The sequence below is a fragment of the Nyctereutes procyonoides genome, unplaced genomic scaffold, assembly GCF_905146905.1.
Source record: "Nyctereutes procyonoides isolate TBG_1078 unplaced genomic scaffold, NYPRO_anot_genome, whole genome shotgun sequence".
NCBI classification, from domain to species: Eukaryota; Metazoa; Chordata; class Mammalia; order Carnivora; family Canidae; genus Nyctereutes; species Nyctereutes procyonoides.
This window is the reverse complement of record NW_026575024.1, coordinates 485183-499831: the sequence shown is the minus strand read 5'-3', so window position 1 is coordinate 499831 and position 14649 is coordinate 485183. Positions and strand designations below refer to the sequence as shown.

The following is a 14649-nucleotide window of genomic DNA, read 5'->3' as shown; positions in this document are numbered from 1 at the left end:
GGGCGGCGTGCCTCTGCCTCTGCCGGGACCCTGGTGAGGACCCTGGTGACGCGGGGTCCGGCTTCGCGCAGGTTTTCCGAGGCCTGCCTGTCCTCCCTGGGTAAGGCGCTAGGTGAGTGCGCGGGGGGGCCCTGGCTCCTCCCGGCGGGCGCCCCATCCCCGGGGCGGGCCCCTGCCTGCAGCCCCCGTGAGGCCCTCTTGCTGACGAAGCCGCGGCCTGCAGGCAACATCGCCCGCGTGGTGCCCCACGGGCTCCTGGTCTTCTTCCCGTCCTACCCCGTCCTGGAGAGGAGCCTGCAGTTCTGGCGGGTGCGTCCTGGGCCGGGGCGCGCAGTAGGGCCGGCGGGGCCACACGCACAGGCCTGACCGCGGGCCGGGCGCCCCCTTGCCGGTGTCTCGTCACAGGCCCACGACTCGGCCGGGAAGCTGGAGGCGCTGAAGCCCGTGTTTGTGGAGCCACGGAACAAGGGCGGCTTTCTCCGAGGTCTGGCTTGGGGCTGCGTGGGGCGCCAGCCGGCCCCGGGAGGGTGCTGAGCCGTCCCTCGGGGGTGGGCGGGCAGAGCCCCGGAGCTTTCTGAGCAGGCCCTGGGTCGGCCTGGGCACCCGCGCCGTGAGGAGGCTCGGCCTGCTGGCTCCCCCAGCCGGACGGCCCCTCACTCGGGACGAGACCCGGGGTGTCGCTCCCCCAGCCGGAGGGGCTGAGCGCCGTCTCCCGCCAGGTGGTGGACGCCTACTACGCACGAGTCGCCTGTCCCGGCTCCAGTGGGGCCACTTTCCTGGCCGTGTGCAGGGGGAAGGTGAGGCTGCCCCGCGGGGGCCCACGCTCCCATCTTCCCCGGCTGGACCTTTGTGGGAGGAAGCTCGCAGCTCTGACTTGGGGGCTGCGACGTGGTGGGAGGGGCGGTGCGGCCCCCAGGCCCCTGATCCACGGCCTTCCCTGGCAGCCCTCCCGGAGGCGCTGGCTCTGGGCCCTGGGAGTGGGCGCTGCTCTGGGCTCCTGGGAACCAGAGCTCCCGGGTGGGAGGCAGCCCTCCCCGCCTGCACATGGACACCCGTGCCCGGGAGGGTCTCGGCATGGGCGGACGGGGACAAGGGTGCCCACTGTCCCCCAGGCCAGCGAGGGGCTGGACTTCGCAGACATGAACGGCCGAGGTGTGATCATCACGGGCCTGCCGTACCCCCCACGCATGGACCCCCGGGTTGTCCTCAAGATGCAGTTCCTAGACGAGATAAAGAGCCACAGGGGCCCAGGGGGCCAGGTGAGGGCCAGGGTGGGGCTGGGGATCGGGTGGGGGCCAGGGCGCCAGGTGGGGGGCTGGGTGGGGGGCCAGGCGGGGGCACAGGCTTGTGTGTGGAGGGTAGGAAGCGCTGGAGCCCCCCGTGACCGAGCCTCCCGTAGCTCCTCTCCGGGCACGAGTGGTACCGGCAGCAGGCGTCCAGAGCTGTGAACCAGGCCATCGGGCGGGTGATCCGTCATCGCCATGACTACGGGGCCATCTTCCTCTGTGACCACAGGTGCGGCTCCCCTCTGCTCACCTGAGACCCTTGTGCTTAGCCTGGCGGGCGCCAGCCGGGCGCTGGTCCTTCACTCAGCGAGTGGGAGCCGGAGCTGGGGGGTGTCGGGCCCCGAGCTGACAGCTGGCACCCTCCAGGTTTGCCCACATGGACGCCAGGGCCCAGCTGCCCTCCTGGGTGCGCCCCCACGTCAGGGTGTACGACAGCTTCGGGCCTGTCATCCGCGACGTGGCCCAGTTCTTCCGCGTGGCTCAGAAAACTGTGAGTCCTTCGAGCCCAGCTGGCTGTGCCCTGTGCCCGCCGCCCTGCCGGGGAAGGGTCTGTGCAGGACCCAACCTCCCTGTGACTGTCCAGATGCCTGTGCCCGCCCCCCTGCTTGCTGCCCCAAGTTTGGGTGAGGGAGCTGGTGCTGCCGTGGTGGCCGCGTCGCCTGGGCCCCTCTCCACCAGGAAGGCCAAGAGTCTGGATGTGCACGTCCCCAGCCTGAGGCGGACACCCCCGGGTACGTGTTCCCCGGGTGACACAGCTGGGCGGGGCTGCGTGCTGCTGGGGGCCTGGCCCGCCCCTTCCCCTCCTGCCTCCCGCCTCCTGCGCCCCCATGGGCTCTGCGGGTGATGCCCGTGCTCCTGCAGGGTCGCCGGCCGCCAGGGACGCCGAGAGCAGCCTGTGTGTGGAGTATGAGCAGGAGCTGGGCCTCGCCCCGCGGAGGCCTGTGGGACTGCTGGCCGCCCTAGAACACAGTGAGCAGCAGGCCGGGGGGCCTGGGGACAAGGCGCCCCCCGAGGAGGAGCAGGTGCGGGGCCCAGACACACACCCCCAGACTCTGGCACGTGGCCTGGGACCCATCCGTGCTCCCTCCTGGAAACCCCCAGGCGGCCGCTGCCCCCGCGCACCCCTTGGCGCCCTTTGGGAGCTGCCGCGGCGCCAGAGGCCAGGCCTGTGGGAGCCCAAGCTGTGCGGCGGGAGGGCTCCCTGCGCCCCGGGCCCTGCACCCCGCACCCCATACCCTGCACAGCCCTGGGCACATGCCCACCCCTGCCTGTCCCGCTCCCTGGGCCCTGGGGAGCCCCGCTGCCACAGCGACCCCCACCCTGGCCATGAACACAGGGTCCCCGAGCCTGCGAGCCACGAGGGAGCTCCCCCCTGCCTGTGGGCCCAGTGGTGCATCACGGGCTCTGGGGGCGCTGAGGGCCTGGCCGGACCACAGCGTGTCCCCCTCAGGCACTAGACCTCCCCACCTCGTCCGTCCTGCGTGAGAAGAGGGCGGCCCAGGAGCAGAGAGCGGGGCGGAGGAAGATCAGGGTGCTGGGTGACCGTCAGGTACGTGAACCGCCCGCACGCACGCCCGGCGGGGGCAGGAGGTACAGGCGTGCGGCCCCCAGTGCGCGGGGTGTGTGGCAGGGCCTCCTCGCTGCCCTCCCAGGGGCACAGTGTGGCCCCACGCCCTGGGCTGTCCGACGCCTGCGCCCCCCCACCTGCGTGGGCCTCAGTGTTTAAAGGAGCGTCGTTTCAGGCTGTCGTGAGCTCCAGGCCCCTCCGACCGGGGCTCGGGCTGCCGCCGAGCGCCCACCGCTTCTGTCCGGGCCCGGGCCACACAGGGCCCGACGACCTGGAGGGCATTTCAGCAGCTCGGCGCCCCTGCAGCGTGCGTGCCTGACCCGGCCCCACGGCGCCTCCCACCTGCGTGCCCCGTGCTTGCAGTCCCGCACGCGTGGGCCCAGCCCTGGGCCTTCCACTTTGTCGTGCTTTAATGGGACCGCGCTTCGCAGATGGCACGACGGTCCAGCCGACTGAAGGCAGGCCCCGGCCGGAGGCTGCTTGGATGTGGGGCCTGCATCGGGCTGCGCTGGGCTCCCGCTGCCGCGTGGGGACGTGCCAAGCGTGGGGAGGGTCTGCCTTCCCTCAGATGAAAGCGTTTAAGGGCACGGAGGGCCCGGGCCAGGAAAGCCCTGGAAAGCCCCATGTACCACTTGCCTTTGTCCATCATCCTGGGCTTCTGGGAAGAAGCAGGCGGTGCCCAGGGCAGGGGGGCTGGTGCCGTCTGGAGGTGGGCAGGGTGCCAGGGGCCTTGGCATCGGGCCGCACTGGACGGGGACGTGGGAGGCTGCAGCCGTCCTGTGTGCTTCCCGGGCTTCCTGGCCGGCAGTCCAGGGGGAGGCCTGCGGGCTTGACGTCCCCCTCCATCCAGACGTCCCCCTTCTGGGCCGCCTGTCCTCTGAGCCCGGGCCGCCTCTGCTGTTCCCGAGGGGCATGGCCGTCCCCAGCTGGAGCCACCCCCGGCCCCGGGCCCGCGGTAGCAGCAGCAGCCCCACCTGAACGGCCTGGCCCTGTGCCCGGCAGGAGGGGCCGGCAGCCGAGACGCAGGCGGGCAGGGCCAAGCTGTACATGGTGGCCGTGAAGCAGGCGCTGAGCCAGGCCAGCTTTGACACCTTCACCAGGGCCCTGCAGGACTACAAGAGCTCCGACGACTTCGAGGCGCTGCTGGCCCGCCTCGGCCCTCTCTTTGCCGAGGACCCCAAGAAGCACGGCCTGCTCCAAGGTGCGCTGGCCCGGGGGGTCGCCCATCCCGGGGGGCACCAGGCTCCACGCCTGTCCCGGCCCCTGGGGAGGTGGGGTGCTCGGCACAGGGCACACCTGCAGGCCAGACGCCCTCCCAACAGGCTTCTACCAGTTTGTGCGGCCGCACCACAAGCAGCGGTTCGAGGAGGCCTGCGTGCAGCGGACAGGCCGCGGCTGCGGCTACCAGCCCGAGCACAGCCTTCCGCGGCAGCGGGCGGCGGCCCCGGCCCCCAGGGGTGAGCAGGCCAGCGCTGGGCCCTGGGTGCGGGGGTGCGGGGTCGGCCCTGCAGGGCAGCTGGGTGGAGCTCCGCTGGGGGGGGGAGGCGCGTGCCCCCGGGGCCCCTGGGGTGGCCCACGTGCAGGGGTCCAGGAGGCCCCTCCTGCATCCACCCAGAGTGCGCCCTGCGCCTCCACACTTCGGAGCCCCTGTCCCCGTGGTTAGCAGACAGCCGGCCCTGAGCACGGACTCCGCGGCCTGGTGTCACGGGGACCTGGCTTAGGAGGATGCTCGACCTCCCAGGCGGGGACCCTCCAGCCTGAGTCGCCCCTGTCCTCTCTGGGCTTGAGGTCCACTGGGGCCTCTCTGAACTGGCCCCTGCGGGTCTGGGTGCCCCTGCTGTGGTCTCATGGGCCTTGTGGGTCCGTCCGTGTCCCCTGGACCTGCCTCCTCCCCGGGGAGCATGCCAGGCCTCGGGACCAGCTGGGTGGCTCCACATGTGTCCATGTCCCTCCAGGAAGCGGGGAGTGTGACCTAAAGCTGACCCTGTCCCAGGGGGTGGCCAGGCAGCTGGACCCCGGGCAGCACCTGAACCAGGGCGGACCGCACCTGCTCTCCGGGCGGGCACCTGCAGGTAGCAGCCCCTGGAGCTTCAGGCCAGGCCGGGAACAGCCCACGGCGCCTGGCGGGGAGGATCTCGCGGGTGGGGGCTGCTCCAGTTCTGCATCCCAAGGTGAGGGAGGCGCCAGGTGACGGAGGCCCTGGGATGTCCCTCCCCTCCAGGAGACCCCAGCAGCCGGCCCGGGGAGGAGCCCAGAGCCGCCGCCGCTGCACAGAGGCAAGGCCCGCCTGCCGCCAGGGCCTACTTGGCCGACGTCCGCAGGGCCCTGGGGTCCACGGGCTGCAGCCAGCTCCTGGCCGCGCTCACCGCCTACAAGCGGGACGATGACTTGGAGAAGGTGGTGCCTGTGGTGGCCGCGCTCACCACGTCGAGGCCTGAGGACTTCCCGCTGCTGCAGAGTGTGTGGCGCCGAGGGGCCCGCGGGGCAGGAGCCGTGGCGGGGGTGGGGGGGTGGGGGGGCAGGCAGGGCTGAGCCCCACCCGCTCCCCGCAGGGTTCAGCATGTTCTTGAGACCTCACCACAAGCGGCGTTTCCGGCAGACGTGCGCGGACCTGATGGGCCCGGCTGCCCCAAGCACGGAGGCTGCCCCAAGCACGGGGCCCGGGCCAGGCCCCCAGGAGGGGGCCCCCACCGCGCCGCCGGACCTCGCCCCTCCAGGTAGGCTGGGGCCCGCCCGCAGGGTGGACCGCAGAGCAGCCCCGCCCCGCCCCGCCCCGCGCTCACTGGCCGCTGTCTCCAGGCGCCCCCCAGCAAGAGAAGCCGGGGACCACCCAGAGCAAGATCTCTGCCTTCTTCCCACCGAGGCCCGTCGGGGATGCGGGGGCTCCCAGGCAGCCCCCCAGCGCCCCCCGCAGGCATGCACAGCCCGAGTGGGGTAGGTGTTGGGGGTGCAGGGCGTGCTGGCGGTGGGGGGACCAGCCGCCACGGTGCCCGTTCACGGACGCCCCTTGCAGCAGGCTTGGCGTGCCCGGGCTGCGGGCTGGAGGACACGGTCCCTTTCCAGTGCCCTGCCTGCGACTTCCACCGCTGCTGGGCCTGCTGGCGCCGGCTCCTCCAGGTTGGCAGCGGGGGCCCTGCGGCACCCGGTGGGCTGGGGGGCGGCCGGCGGCGCCGGGCAGCACTGTCCTGTGTCCACAGGCCTCTAGGACCTGCCCGGCCTGCCGCGCCCCCGCCAGGAAGCAGAGCATCGCGCAGGTGTTCTGGCCGGAGCCCCGGTGAGCGCGCAGACCCCGGGGCAGGCGGACGCTCCCAGGACACGCAGCCGGACACGTGCTCTTCACGGGGTGTGGGCCTGCCCGGAAGGCCCAAGCCACCTCGAGGTCGGGGTGGCTGTCAGCAGAGAGGTGCAGGTTGGGAAGTCCTCTTGGCTGCTGACTGTGGGTGGAGCCCCGAGACCAGGACTGGAAGGTGGGGCACCCCTGTGCCCTGCCCTCTGGACCCTGTGTGGGCCCTGGACCTGCTTTTAATCAGGTGACCGGCCGCGTAATAAAGTTGCTGACACTGTCGCGGCTTGCGGCTTGCGGAGGGCTGTGAGGTGCTGGGAGGGGGGCCCTCCTGCCAGATGCACACACGTCCTGCGGGGCTCAGCCTGCGTCCTCAGGGCCGGCCGGAGAGGGACGGGGACAGCCCCACGTCCAGCCGTTGTCGTGTCCCGTCCCCCCCCCCCCCCCCCCGCTGCCCGGGCTGGTGGTGGGCGTGCTCACCCCTGGGGCCCTGCCTCCACCCCCAGGCAGCCTGGCGCCAGGCGGGGCGAGGGGCTTCCTGGTGGGGGAGGGGCCGTGGTGACGCTGCCGACAACCCGCCAGCAGGGCCTGGACGTCGCGAGCCCTCCCCCGGGGGGCGTGGCCCGGCCACCCCATAAAGGCCACCGGCCTGGCGCTTGTGGGAGCGGGTGGCCCGGGGAGGGGCTGCCGGGGCGGCTGGGGCCGGTGCGTGTCCTGGTGTCCCCGCCGCCAGTCACAGCCATGTGTGCACGGGAGAGGCGGGCCCCGCCGCCCCTGACCCCGCCGTGGGCACTGTCCGCCCTGCTGCTGGCTCTGGCGGCGCCCTGGGCGGCGGGCACAGGCGCGCTCACCTACCCGTGGCGGGACGTGGAGACGCGGGAGTGGCTGGTGTGCAGCCAGTGTCCCCCCGGCACCTTCGTGCAGCAGCCGTGCCGCCGGGACAGCCCCACGACGTGCGGCGCGTGCCCCCCGCGCCACTACACGCAGTTCTGGAACTACCTGGAGCGCTGCCGCTACTGCAACGTCATCTGCGGGGAGCGCGAGGAGGAGGCGCGGCCCTGCGAGCCCACCCACAACCGGGCCTGCCGCTGCCGCCCCGGCTTCTTCGCGCACGCCGGCTTCTGCCTGGAGCACGAGCCCTGCCCGCCTGGCAGTGGCGTCGCTGTCCCCGGTGGGTGGGCGGGCGGGCGGGCGGCGGGGCCCTGGGGGACAGCGGCGGCTGCAGCGAGGGAGCGGTCCCCCTGACCCCGGCCCGCATCTCGCCCCAGGCACCCCGAGCCAGAACACGCAGTGCCAGCCTTGCGGCCCTGGCACGTTCTCGGCCCGCAGCTCCAGCTCGGAGCGCTGCCAGCCGCACCGCAACTGCTCGGCCCTGGGCCTCACCCTCAACGTGCCCGGCTCCCCCTCCCACGACGCCCTGTGCACCACCTGCGTGGGCTTCCCGCTCAGCACCGCGGAGCCAGGGGCGCCAGGTGAGCAGCCTGGGGGGGGAGGGGCTGGTGAACGCCCTACGCCCCATCTGGGATCCCACTGCTCCCCAGAGGCCACACGCCGGCCAAGTGGGCCCCAGCCCTGCCCCCCGGGGCCCCTCCTACTGGGTCCCGACCTCCTGCAGGGGCCGAGGAGTGTGAGCGCGCCCTCATCGACTTCGTGGCGTTCCAGGACTTGTCCTTCAAGAAGTTCCTGCGACTGTGGCACGCGCTGGCGGGCCCCGAGGCCCCAGGGCCGGTACCACCGAGGGAGGGCCGCGCGGAGCTGCAGCTGAAGCTGCGGTGGCAGCTCTTGGAGCTCCGCGAGGCCCGGGCCGGGGCGCTGGCGGGGCGGCTGCTGCGGGCGCTGCGGGAGGCCCGGCTGCCGGGGCTGGAGCGCAGCGTCCGCGCGCGCTTCTGGGCGCACTGAGCACCCCGCCCCACGCGGGCCTCACCCCGGCACTGAAGGAACCTTGGCTGACCCACCGGGCTCCTGTTGCGCTAACAAAGTTTATTTTTATAAAGCTGTTTTGTGAAAGGGGTCGTGTGAAACCGTGTCTGCGGGGGGCGCGGCGGGCACATCGGGTGGGCGGGCTCAAGCTCCCCATGCCCGCCCCCGGCGGACAGACCCTCCACAGTTGGGGCGGCTGGAGAGGCCCAGTGGGCAGCAGGTATGTCCCTTCCAGCTGTGGCCAGGACGGTGGAGGGCGGTGGCGCCAAGCGCAGGGGCTCTTGGGGGAGCGGGCCGGCTGGATGGCGCTCCCGGCGCCCGCTGGGGATTTCCCAGGAGAGGCGCAGCCAAGCACCTCCCCCGGTGCTTCCTGGGCACTTTCTGGAAAACACAGCTTTTCCCCTCAAGACGGTCTCAGAAGAGGGCTGGACGGTTCCAGAGCAGCCGGGGGACTCCCAGCACCGATCCCAGGAGGGGCCCCGGGGGAGGGGGGGAACCACCCTGTGGCCCATGACTCCCCCTGAGTCACCTCACCTGCAGCTGCCTCCCCACCCCCAGTCCTGACTCCTCTCTCCCAGCAACCCTCCCATGTCCCCACGGGGGGGTCGGGAGGGGCTGCCAGGCTAGCGGGTCGGACCTCACCCCCAAACCTGGGTCGCCGGCTCTGGCTCAGGCGCGCCCACAGAAGCGGAAAGGCGGTGCCCAGGTGGGTCTCAGCTCTAGCCCAGGGGCCCCTGTGCTGTGGTCACCATGCCGACGGCCAGGGCCCACAACCCAGGGTGGGGTTAGGAGGGCGACGGAGCGTAGCCCAGACTGCTGTGGCTCTGGACACACTCCAGCCAGTGCCGGCCCATTGGACTCCTGACTGCAGCCAGGACCCCAGGACTCCAGGCCACTGCAGGTCCCGGGGCGGGGGGGGGGGTGTCTCGAACAAGGGGGGGTGCGTCCCGCGAACCAGCCTCACCTGGGGGCCTGTTAGCAGGCACAGGCCCAGACATGGGTCTCGAGACAGCTTATTCCCAGACAGGACAGGGACGCCCCCTCCCCCCGCTGGGAACAAAGGCCAAGCAGCCACCTGGCCCCACAGGAACGCAGCCTGCCCCTGCCTCACACTGGTCCCAGGTCAGCAGCAGACACAAAGGGGACACTCCTCCTTCCCCTCCTGCTGGGGAGCAAAAGGAGGTGACGTCAGGCCAGGGTGGGGAGGACACAGCCTCCCAGGCCGACTCCTGGGGCCTCAGAACCCCCAGGGGCCTACAGCCGCGACCGGCAGTCCCCCTGCCTGAGGACACCAGCCTCCTCCAGGCCCAGCAGGGACGGAGATGGGACGGTCAGGAGCCCAGCAGCCTCCCCTGCTGCCCGGAGGACCCCTGCCCCGGGGAAGCTCGGCAGGGGTCGTGTGGGGGCCCCGACTCCCCTCGGCAGAAGCCCCCCGATACCTACGCTTTTATGGACACAGAAAAATTTGTCTTAAAGAAAAAACAAAGCAAATGAAAAAAACCCCAGAGCAAAGCAAGCCCGCGCCCCAGGACCGAGGCACGGAGCCGGCAGGAGCGCTCCTCTGGCACTCAGGACGAGCTGTGGGCACCCGCGACACCAGCCACGCCTACGTGATGTCCCTCTGCCGCGGCGGCCGGTGCACGTTCCGCACGACGCACTTGACCATCCACTCGATGCCCTCGCGCACCCCTTTGCTGTGGAGACAGCGGGCGTGAGGCGGGGCCGGCTGGGCCCCCGCCCGGGGAGGAGGGCCCCACTCACCCCGTGAGGGCCGAGCAGGCCTGGGTCAGACAGTCTCGCCTGCCGATCTTGGAGGTGCAGTCGCTGAAGGCCGTCTTGATGTCGGGGATCGACAGGCAGGTCTGGGGGGGGAAGCCTTGAGGGCAGGACGCCGTCCCGCTGGCAGGGGCTGGGCTCCGGAGGGGAGGAGCGGGGGCATGCGGGCCGCAGGACGCCAGGGGCAGACGCAGCCGGGCCAGCGGGGGAAGTCCCCGGGGCGGCAGGGCAAGGCCGGAGTAGACCCCCGCCCCGGGACCCCCCTGCGCACAGGGTCTCCCCGCCACGCCTCCAGCCGCCCCTGCCCCCCTGTGCGGAGAAGGCACCCGCACCTGGGGAAGGTCATGTGCACCGGGACAAACGTGGCTACGGGGGTGTCCAGGGCAGGCCCCCCGTTGCCCTGGCGGCGGGGGACCGCCCCGCGGGGAAGCTCACCTCCACGTCCTGCTTGTTGGCCAGCACGAGGATGGGGACACCATCCAGCGCCTCACTCGTCACCATCTTCTCTGGAGCGGGTGCAGACGTGGGCAGTGAGGGCTTCTGCGCAAGCGCGTTCACGCACGCGGCCACAGCCCCACCTGCCTGGTGCGGCCCCGCCTCCGGCCAAGGGCAGCCCCAGGGGCACAGGCGGGCGCGCTGGACCTGACCAGTCCCCAGCCTCCTTCCAGCCCTAACCCCCGTACCCACCGAATGCCCGCTTGGACTCCGACAGCCTCTCCTCATCTGTGGAGTCGATGACGTAGATGACACCATGGCACTCCGCATAGTACTGGGGAGGGCAGAAAGTGGGGTGCTGGGCCACAGGCACCTGGCCACCCCAAGGCCAGCCCCCAACTGGAAGACCCTCCTGGGGCGCCTTTAGGGAGTGGGAAGGTGGGGCAAAAGGACGATGCAGCCCTCGATTCCTTCAGGGAGGGCTTGCTGACCTTGGGCAGGGCGTGGCCACCACCCTCTGTCCACTTCCTGGGTGCTACACCCCCAAATCCCACTTTAGCACCTGTTCCTGGGAACTGCCCATGACTGCTGGCCTGACAGCGGCTGGAGGAGCCCGAGCTAAGCGGGTCCCCGTGCAGTTAGGGCAGTGGAGGGAGGGGCACCAGTCAGGTCACGTGCCCGCACGGACGGCAGGCCTGATGGCCATACCACTGACGAGCCGCAGAAAAGCCACCAAGCGGACAGGCGGGACTAAGGACAGAGCGGTCAGCCCCGGGCACACACACGGCAGTAGCGCCAGGGCCCAGGGCCCGGGAAGAGTTCTGTTGCAGACAAAGCCGGAAAGACAGATGCATGAAGTAGGGCACGCGAGGAGCGGGCCCCTGGAATGTGGGGCACGAGGCACACGGCTAGACTGGGGGAGCCCCCTTTCTACCCCAATCAGAAGAGAGCCTGAAAGTCTCCGTATCCGGCAAGCACCAGCATCTTTGCCACTTTGCCACAGCTGCCACAAGAGCCCAGAAACCTGGGACATCCACACACAACACACGACACCGGTGGGATGCGTGAGTGGCCAATGAGCCGAGACCCTGACAACCGGGAAACCCTCAGGGTGCAGCCAGGGCTCGTGGAGGGGCGGAGTCAGTCACTGGCGCACCAGCACTCCTGCAGCCCACGCCCTGGGTGCGCAGAGGGCCGCAGGGGCTCTAAGCAGCACGCTGTCTTGCTGTTGACAACTGGGGGCCGGCCGGCCCGACAGCAGGTGTCTGTGGCAGGAAGGGGCTCACCCCGCAGCCCCCCGCAATGTGCGGCCTGGCCCGGGCAGGTGATGGCCCAGAAGCGCGTGACGGACGGGAGTTGGGACATCTGGGGCTGAGCATGACCAGGGCCAGGGACATGGCAAGCTGCCTCGACCCCACGGCACCGCTGATTCCCCACGGCCACACGACGGTCTTGCTGGTGTGGCCTGGAGGGGCAGAGGCCAGAAGTGCCCCCGGGGCAGGCGCAGGGAGTCCACGTCTCATCTGCTGGGAAGCTGCGGCCTAGGCTGGTACGTGGACACACCGCAGGCAGCAGCGCTCAGCCTGGATGGAGGCAGGGACCGTGGGGAAGGGCTACTGGTCACCTGCCAGGGACAAAAGGCCAGCAAGCCCAACCATGTCCCAGCGCCAGACCGAGCACGCGGGGGCCAGGCTGCGGGGCGCGGCACGTGGAGCTCTACTCCCACCGTCCTGGGGACCCACAAGGCCTCCACTGCCCTCCTCACAGCTCTGGCCAGGGGGTGGCCCATGTGGCCACCTCCCGGGCAGCCCTTTACCAAAGGCTCAGCAAGAGACCTGCTGAGTCACAGCCCCCGACGGCCTGCTCGGCACGTGCACGAGGTGGGTTCAGAGGCCAGCAGAGACCCCGGCCCGGCAGGGATACCTGCCCCCTTGGCGGGAGCTCACGAGGAACCAAGAGGTCAACCGCAGAAGCGGGGCTGAGGGACCTAGGCTCTGACCCTCGTGACAAGCCACACCGCTGACAGGAGTGGTGGCGGGGGGGGGGGGGGGCGCTGCCAGCTTCAAAGCCCCCACAGCTCTGCCCGACCGAGAGCCAGTCCTGGAGGAGCCGTGCCCCAGTCAGACGTGCGATGGGCTGCGTGACCGGTGCAGAACCCCATGGCAGGCGGTGCACCCGGGGGATGAACCCGTTGGTCCTGCAGCACCTATTTTAACCCAAATGCGTCCTCCCCGAATCACAGCCGCCCCAGGTAGCCCACGGTGGTGACCCAGCCGGCAGCTGAGTCCTGGTCAGCTCGGCCTGGTGTGGGACTGGTCTGAGGAGCAAGCGCCCCCATGGCCCCCTGCCCGCCGGGACCCGGGCTGACCCTCCTCACCGCCCAGCCCCACATCCCCCCAGGTCCCCGCCCGGTGCTAGTCGTCTAACACATCCTGCCCCGGCCTCCGCCTCACAGTCTGCTCCTCAGACCCTGGCCTGAGATGGGACGTGAGGACCCGTTTCACGCCCCCGGGGGTCTTGGTTTAGAAGAGCAGGCCCTGGCCTCCTGCGCCTCGGTCCAACTTGACTGGCTGGAGAATCTGCTGGTGACCGTCTGGCCACAGGACAGATGGCCTCGTCAATACAAGTCAGGACAAAAAAAAACACTTTAGAGGATGACCGAGGTCCCTGCTGCCGCAGTCAGACCAGAAACCCCGACCTGGACACCCGGTTCTAAACACAGGGACGACTGGTACGGGTCAGGGCACACGCCTGTGCTCCCAGAAGCGGGGCTGCACCGGAGCCACAGCGATCCTCCTGAGGGGCGGCCGAGGGCAGGGCTAGGTGTGTTCTGCTTACACGCGCCCAGCGCAAGGCGGCCAGGGCTGGGGGCGTGAGGGAGGAAGGACAGCGCACAGGTGTCCCAGACACACCCCGGATGTCAGGGAGGCAGCCGCTCTAGGCCTCCAGGGGCACCGTCGCCAGGCGGGGAGGAGGACGCCGCAGAGGACAGGTCCTGCGGGAGAACCCGGGAGGAGGCCCCGGCGCTGAAGCCCAGCACCCCAGGCCTCCTGCCTGCCCGCACCTGCTTCCGGGCCACCTCTCGTCCCGGCCTGTACCCATCGGAAGCAAATCTCTGAATCAAAAGGAAACCGGCAGGTCCTCACTCTGGAGGGTGGGGGCACCGGGGGGCTGGGACAGGGCTGGGGGAAGCCTCAGGGACACAGCGGGGTGGGAGCTGACGGGAGGCTCGGCCGGGGCTGTCCCTGGAGGCAGTGGTGCGAGGGGCGGCCTGGGCATGGCCGGGGCCCTACGTGGCACAGCGGACAGCGGCTTACCTTGTCCCACAGCGACTGCAGCTCTTCCTGGCCCCCCAGGTCCCAAAACATGAGGCGAGCCTTTCCCACGTCCACAGTGCCGACTGCGGGGAGAGGGGAGAGGACACGCTCAGGCCGGGGACCCGCTGCCCCGCGCGCCACCTCCCGGCCAGGCCAGGGCAGGGCCGCTCTGCTCCGGGCTCCCTGACGCGGCCCGGGGCGCCCTTACTGTTGAGGCCCACGGTGGTCGTGATCTTGGACAGACTCATCCCCTTGTAGTTCTTGTTAAAGCGGGTTTTCGACTGTTCCAGGAACGTCTGCGAAGAGGACGCGCGCGCGCGCGGGAGGTGAGGGCGGCTTCCCCGGTGTCCGTTCCCGGGGGGCTGGGGGTGGCTCGGGGCGGGGGCGGGCGGGGGCACGCGGGGGGCACGCGGGGGGCACGCGGGGGCGGGCGGGGCCGCCCGGAGGGGGAGGGCCGGGGGCGGGCACCAACCGTCTTGCCCGCATTGTCCAGCCCCAGGATCAGGACGCAGTACTCGTCCTTCTGGAACATGTACTTGTAGAGGCCGGACAGCAGCGTGTACATCCTGCCTGCGCGGCGGAGGCGGCGGTCGCGGCGGGCGGGCGCAGCCGGGGCGCTCCCCTCCCCCGCCCCCTCCCGTCCCCTCCCCCCCGCCGCCCGCCCCCGAAGGCCCGCCGTGACGTCAGGCTCCCGGGGCCGCGACGCCCCCGCCCCCGCCCCCGCCCCCGCAGGTGCCCGGCGGCCGCGCAGCGGGGGCCCCTGGCGGCGTCCGCGCCCCCCCCCCCCCCCCCGAGCCGGGCTGCGAGGCGGCGGCCGGCGGGTGTCGCGGCCCGACGGCGGGTGCAGGCCCCGAGGCCCCCCGAGGCCCCGCCCCGCCCCCGCCCCCGCCCCCGGGGCGACCGGCCCGCGCTACCTGGCGCCCGTCGGGGCCGCGGGGCCGCGGGCCGCCCGCGCCTGACCTCGCCGACCCGCGCCGACCCCGCGCTGACCTCGCGCGGCGCCCGACGGGACGCAGGCCGCGGGGGGGCGGGGCCGTCCCGACGCTCCCCGCGCGCCGCGTCCCG

The 14649-nt window shown here is 71.7% G+C and overlaps 3 protein-coding genes across 4 annotated transcripts in view; 2 read left to right on the top strand and 1 right to left on the bottom strand.

Annotated features, from left to right (window-relative positions):
* RTEL1 (regulator of telomere elongation helicase 1) overlaps positions 1 to 6418 on the top strand; it is a 29159-nt gene extending 22741 nt beyond the window's left edge. The window contains exons 18-35 of the mRNA XM_055343961.1: positions 72 to 112; positions 224 to 309; positions 406 to 501; positions 720 to 797; positions 1113 to 1259; positions 1400 to 1515; positions 1653 to 1776; positions 1870 to 2017; positions 2148 to 2308; positions 2737 to 2835; positions 3856 to 4054; positions 4176 to 4310; positions 4809 to 4925; positions 5075 to 5311; positions 5406 to 5570; positions 5653 to 5787; positions 5867 to 5970; positions 6051 to 6418. Of these exons, the coding sequence (XP_055199936.1) occupies positions 72 to 112; positions 224 to 309; positions 406 to 501; positions 720 to 797; positions 1113 to 1259; positions 1400 to 1515; positions 1653 to 1776; positions 1870 to 2017; positions 2148 to 2308; positions 2737 to 2835; positions 3856 to 4054; positions 4176 to 4310; positions 4809 to 4925; positions 5075 to 5311; positions 5406 to 5570; positions 5653 to 5787; positions 5867 to 5970; positions 6051 to 6131 (2269 nt within the window). The 3' untranslated portion in view covers positions 6132 to 6418. The remainder of the gene's footprint in view (positions 1 to 71; positions 113 to 223; positions 310 to 405; positions 502 to 719; positions 798 to 1112; positions 1260 to 1399; positions 1516 to 1652; positions 1777 to 1869; positions 2018 to 2147; positions 2309 to 2736; positions 2836 to 3855; positions 4055 to 4175; positions 4311 to 4808; positions 4926 to 5074; positions 5312 to 5405; positions 5571 to 5652; positions 5788 to 5866; positions 5971 to 6050) is intronic.
* A 130-nt stretch (positions 6419 to 6548) lies between these two features.
* Positions 6549 to 8143, top strand: TNFRSF6B (TNF receptor superfamily member 6b). The gene is made up of 3 exons (XM_055343914.1): positions 6549 to 7307; positions 7405 to 7608; positions 7752 to 8143. The coding sequence occupies exons 1-3, from the start codon at positions 6878 to 6880 to the stop codon at positions 8033 to 8035; spliced, it is 918 nt and encodes a 305-aa protein (XP_055199889.1). The 5' UTR covers positions 6549 to 6877; the 3' UTR covers positions 8036 to 8143.
* Positions 8097 to 14609, bottom strand: ARFRP1 (ADP ribosylation factor related protein 1). Of its 2 annotated transcripts, none has more exons than XM_055343940.1 (8): positions 14499 to 14609; positions 14057 to 14154; positions 13793 to 13880; positions 13585 to 13667; positions 10520 to 10601; positions 10268 to 10338; positions 9818 to 9918; positions 8097 to 9750 (listed from the first exon to the last, which is right to left on the bottom strand). In XM_055343940.1, exons 2-8 carry the CDS (start codon positions 14147 to 14149, stop codon positions 9663 to 9665), a joined length of 606 nt encoding a protein of 201 aa, XP_055199915.1. In that variant the 5' UTR covers positions 14150 to 14154; positions 14499 to 14609; the 3' UTR covers positions 8097 to 9662. The 2 variants fall into 2 exon arrangements, with proteins under 2 accessions (XP_055199915.1, XP_055199923.1); XM_055343948.1 differs by having other exon boundaries at positions 14057 to 14150; positions 14499 to 14552.
* Between the last annotated feature and the right edge of the window lie 40 nt (positions 14610 to 14649).

Excerpts from the sequence above, each read along its gene's own strand:
- ARFRP1 (XM_055343940.1), bottom strand. The coding sequence starts at position 14,149 with ATGTACACGCTGCTGTCCGGCCTCTACAAGTACATGTTCCAGAAGGAC. Across the intron at positions 13,668-13,792 it reads GACCACCGTGGGCCTCAACA|TCGGCACTGTGGACGTGGGA; the intron begins GTAAGGGCGCCC and ends CTCTCCCCGCAG. Across the intron at positions 10,339-10,519 it reads GGAGTCCAAGCGGGCATTCG|AGAAGATGGTGACGAGTGAG; the intron begins GTGGGTACGGGG and ends CACCCGCTCCAG.
- TNFRSF6B (XM_055343914.1), top strand. The coding sequence starts at position 6,878 with ATGTGTGCACGGGAGAGGCGGGCCCCGCCGCCCCTGACCCCGCCGTGG. Across the intron at positions 7,308-7,404 it reads CAGTGGCGTCGCTGTCCCCG|GCACCCCGAGCCAGAACACG; the intron begins GTGGGTGGGCGG and ends ATCTCGCCCCAG. Across the intron at positions 7,609-7,751 it reads CGCGGAGCCAGGGGCGCCAG|GGGCCGAGGAGTGTGAGCGC; the intron begins GTGAGCAGCCTG and ends GACCTCCTGCAG.